The sequence below is a fragment of the Girardinichthys multiradiatus genome, chromosome 20 (assembly GCF_021462225.1).
Source record: "Girardinichthys multiradiatus isolate DD_20200921_A chromosome 20, DD_fGirMul_XY1, whole genome shotgun sequence".
Taxonomy (NCBI): domain Eukaryota; kingdom Metazoa; phylum Chordata; class Actinopteri; order Cyprinodontiformes; family Goodeidae; genus Girardinichthys; species Girardinichthys multiradiatus.
Window position 1 is genome coordinate 4,419,444 of NC_061812.1, and position 4,526 is coordinate 4,423,969.

General features: G+C 37.6%; 1 protein-coding gene across 1 annotated transcript; it reads left to right on the top strand.

Moving 5' to 3' along the window:
* The first annotated feature begins 910 nt into the window (after positions 1-910).
* On the top strand, positions 911-3,464 carry LOC124857086 (zinc-binding protein A33-like). Its single transcript, XM_047348194.1, has 2 exons — positions 911-1,047; positions 1,120-3,464. The coding sequence occupies exon 2, from the start codon at positions 1,137-1,139 to the stop codon at positions 2,526-2,528; it is 1,392 nt and encodes a 463-aa protein (XP_047204150.1). The 5' UTR covers positions 911-1,047; positions 1,120-1,136; the 3' UTR covers positions 2,529-3,464.
* The last annotated feature ends 1,062 nt before the right edge of the window (positions 3,465-4,526 follow it).

Sequence of the window (4,526 nt, forward strand, 5' to 3'; positions counted from 1 at the left end):
AAATTAATTTTCTCAAAGAAAATAAATCGTATTCACAAACTATTATAGCATATTGTATTCATAAAGAATAAACCACAACTGTAAACTTGAACTTTGTGTTTGTAATTTCTTGAAGCTGTAACATTTTATTTTGTATTCTTATAGAGAAAATATACAATACCTCTTTTGGATTTTACTTATGCACAACTATTGACTAATATGCACACATTTCCATCTTTACATAAACATTGTTTTTGACAGCGTTCTTACCCCGTAGACAATAGTATTAAATTTATCATTTAACATTTAAATTGATAAAATGATTGATTTTTAACTGCAGTAATATACAAACTGTCTTAAGTAACTAAAATAATGAAAGCTTATTGTCTAGTAAATTCTTACTTCTGATATCTCCCAGCAGGTGTGCGCACACAAAACCATTCCCCAAGGGTTTGCACACAATGTATTAGTTCTGGGGTGGTACAAACGACCAGTTTGACCAGCATGTAACACTCAGATATAAACTAAAATCTTTTTCTGAACCAAAATCTAAAATATTTTAACCCAAAACTTAGGAAGCTTTACACGTTTCTTGTATTTAGGTAAACATCTTTTGGACCTGCCATAGATCTTTTCTACTTTGTTTCATTAAAATATTCATGTTACCATAACATCAGTATGACCTGCCTACATAAAGGATCAAAAGCATTGATTATTAACTGTTAGAGCTTTTAAATGTCTTATAGTTCATGAAATATTTAACTTTTCAAAACGTGTCAGCAATCCTTCCAGCTTTTTTCTTCATCTACAAGGAGGATGTCAGAGAATTTCCACCAGCATGTCTGAACTTGTGTTGGTTTAGTGCTTCCCTATGAAAGGTGTGTTGACATTATGAGTTAATCTGTCTCTGCAGAGCAACAGCCTGCGCTTCTTTCAGACATGCTTAAAACTGAAAGTGAAACAGTGATCTGAAAAAGCGCTACCTCTTCATGAAGGAGGAAAGGCTGAGATCTTTCCGTTAATCTCTCAGCCTGAGAACATTAAATTAATCTCAGAAACTGAAACGAGGTAAGTTAGCACAGGAAATGTGTTGCAGCAGGAACACTTCCTGATCTAACTCTCTGTCTGATCTGTTTGCAGCTTCACTCAAAGAGAAAATGGCTTCCTGCTCTGAGGAGGACCTCTCCTGTCCTGTCTGCCATGATATTTTCAGGGATCCTGTTGTCCTGTCGTGCAGCCACAGCTTCTGTCAAACCTGTGTTCGCTCCTGGTGGAGGGAAAAACAAATAAATGAGTGTCCGGTTTGTAAGGAGAGACCTCTGAGTGACCCGCCCGTGAGCTTAACATTGAAGAACCTGTGTGAAGCTTTCTTACAGAAGGAAAATCCAAAGCTTTCTGCAGGGTCAGAGCAGGATCTCTGTAGTCTGCACACTGAGAAATTAAAACTGTTCTGCCTGGATCATCAGCAGTCCATCTGTGTTATCTGTCGAGATTCAAAAGCACACAGCAACCACAGATTCAGACCCATCAATGAAGCTGCAGCGTACCACAGAGAGGAGGTCCGGGAACGCTTGAGAACCTTACGACACAAGCTGACACTTTTTGAGCAAGACAAAGGCAACTGTGATCAAACTGCCAAACACATTAAGATCCAAAACAGAAACACAGAGAAGCAGATCAAGGATCAGTTCAAGAAACTTCATCAGTTTCTGCAAGAGGAGGAGGAGGCCCGGATCTCTGCTTTAAGGGAGGAGGAGAAGCAGAAAAGTAAACTAATGAGGAAAAAAACTGAAGTTCTAAGCAGAAACATTACAGATATTTCCAACACAATTAGAGCTGCTGAGAAGGAGCTGAAAGCTGAAGATGTCTCCTTCCTGCACACCTACAAAGATGCATTAAAAAGAATGGAACAGTGCCATCTGCTGGAGGGTCCAGAACTGTCCTCAGGAGCTCTGATAGATGTAGCTAAACATCTGGGCAACCTTAGCTTCAACATCTGGAGCAAGATGAAGGAGGCTGTCTGCTACTCTGCTGTGACTCTGGATCCAAACACAGCTCACCCTGAACTGATCCTTTCTGAAGACCTGACCAGTGTGACACATGGAGGGAGACACAAGCTCCCAGAGAACCCAGAGAGGTTCGACTGTTACCATGTTGTTCTGGGTTCTGAGGGGTTTACCTCCGGGACTCACAGCTGGGATGTTGAGGTCGGAGACAGCGTGAGCTGGGACCTGGGTGTGGCAACAGAGTCTGTCGAGAGGAAAGGATTCATCAGGTCTGGATCCTGGAGGATTGGGTTTGATGGTGTCTGTGAAGCCATCTCCCCTCCAGGCCGAAGTGCTGTTCTCTCTATAAAGACACCAAGCAGGATCAGAGTCCATCTGGACCTGGAGAAGGGAAAGCTGTCCTTCTCTGATGCTGATACTGGTGCCCACATATACACCTTCACCGAGGGTTTTACTGAGAAACTGTTACCATACTTCAGCATCAAGAAGAAGAAACAATTAAAACTATTATCAAAGAAAGTCTCTGCAGCTGTGGATGAGTGATGGGAGGTGGTGTTTTATTTTAAGACTTTTATGACCAAGTTAATGGAGAACATACACCAAAATATTACCTGATGATGATAATATGTTGCCTTGTTTTCTCTCTACGCCTGTTAAAGTATATTTATCTTGATGCCATTTTTTCTTATTTAAAAAATATACCTGCCGTCCTGATATGATGCTCTGAAACGTTTAATGTCTCCCCTGACAGGAAAACAGATTTTATATTGGCATCAACATCGGTATCGGCCGATGTTAGTCATTTTTCACTATATTAGTATCTCTCCTATTAGTAAAACTGGGCCGATACTAATAACCGATGTTTATCTCCATCTTGTTGCTGTTTGTGTTTCTAGGGGGCGATGGTGGCCATTTTGTATTTGTTTGGTCATTTAACAGTGATGGTGATGCAGGAGTGTGGGGAAGCAGAGAAGCAATGTCAGCAGTGTGTCAATAGGGCAGGAAAATATAAATAATATCTGTAAATATCTGTAATCAATATTGAACGTCGTTATTTACTTGAAGTGGTTACTTTTGCTTTTGTAGAGTTTAGTCGCTGAGGTTTTTGCAGAAACATTTTAAACTGAGCGATAGGAAACAGTTTCCGTTAACTTGGGGATTTTTATTAACGTGTCTGCTTGTTTAAAAGTTGTCATAAATATTGAGATTTTTTATGAAATATACAGTTATGGTATTTTATTATTTGAAGTATAAAGAAGGTGGTGTTTTGCGGCTGTCATATAACCTTATTATAACACACACTAATGATTGAACTGACAGAACAGCTATGTTATGCTAAATCAATGTGATATGGCTAAATCACGTATTTCACAGAGGATATTGACACATTGTGTACATCTTCCTTCTGGGTTTTTTTTTTTGTTCACATTTTGTCATTTTACCTGAAGCTTCAATAAATTTCACTAGGATTTAATGTGACAAGGTTGTTCCTTATTGTGAAGTGGAAGTAAAGGACGCCTGAACATTAGTTTTCAGCCACAATGCTTCATGATTAATAATGTTGGGGCTGTTGTAGAAAAATTCTCATCCAGAGACTGATGATTGTCACTCAGAATCAGCTTTATTGTAATCTTGCAAGAGAGAAGGATTTTACAGCATTGGAGATGCGCTCAGTAGTGCTGCCAAATCATTCTAACCAGAAAAGCAAAAGTTCTTCTAGAAGCTACAACAGTTTTCAAGGTGACTCTCATGAGACCTGTTGTCCTAGACATAATCTTAACAGTGTGGCGTACATATTATCTCACACAGCTGCAAGCAGAAGGCTGAGAAACCATTACTCTAAGACTAAATAAGAGAAGAATGGATCAACACTGAGGGGTTCTAATACTTTTGTCAGTTTCTGTAGAGAATGAAAGAGCAAATCAAGCAAGGCACAAATATTTCCTTAACAATCCACCCTCTTCGATTATAATGAAACTAGTTTCATATGTTATCGAACACCTAAGAAAATTTTACTGAATGACAATGAAGGAAAGTACAAGAAAATGAATTTCAAAATGTGAATTGATTAGTAATAAAATGAATAATAAAAACAAATCAAAAATTGATTATATGAAATAAGTAGTAATAAGAAATTGACTAAATAATGTAAAATAAAACATTATTACAAAGCTAAACACTACAACAAATCTATTATTACTGTCATCCTCCTTGTTGGAAACAATTTGTCATTTTGATGGAAACAAAAACATCTCTTCAATCAACAACCTTTTAAGGAATGATCAGATAAAATGAATACACAAATAATATAAAGAATAAAAAATTAAATGAAGAAAATATAGTAGAATATATTAGTACACCAATATACTAGCAAAATTAAATCAGGAGTTATCATCCACCCTGTGTGTTTGGTACACATCTACATCTTTAGAATAAGGAGGATTATATGAATAGATGTAAATTGAATATCGGTAAATTTATTATAAAGCGTCATCATCATGAGAGTCACTGTCAGACTCATCAGAGCAATCCATTAGTTCC

Coding starts and splice junctions, on each gene's coding strand:
- LOC124857086 (XM_047348194.1), top strand. CDS start 1,137: ATGGCTTCCTGCTCTGAGGAGGACCTCTCCTGTCCTGTCTGCCATGAT.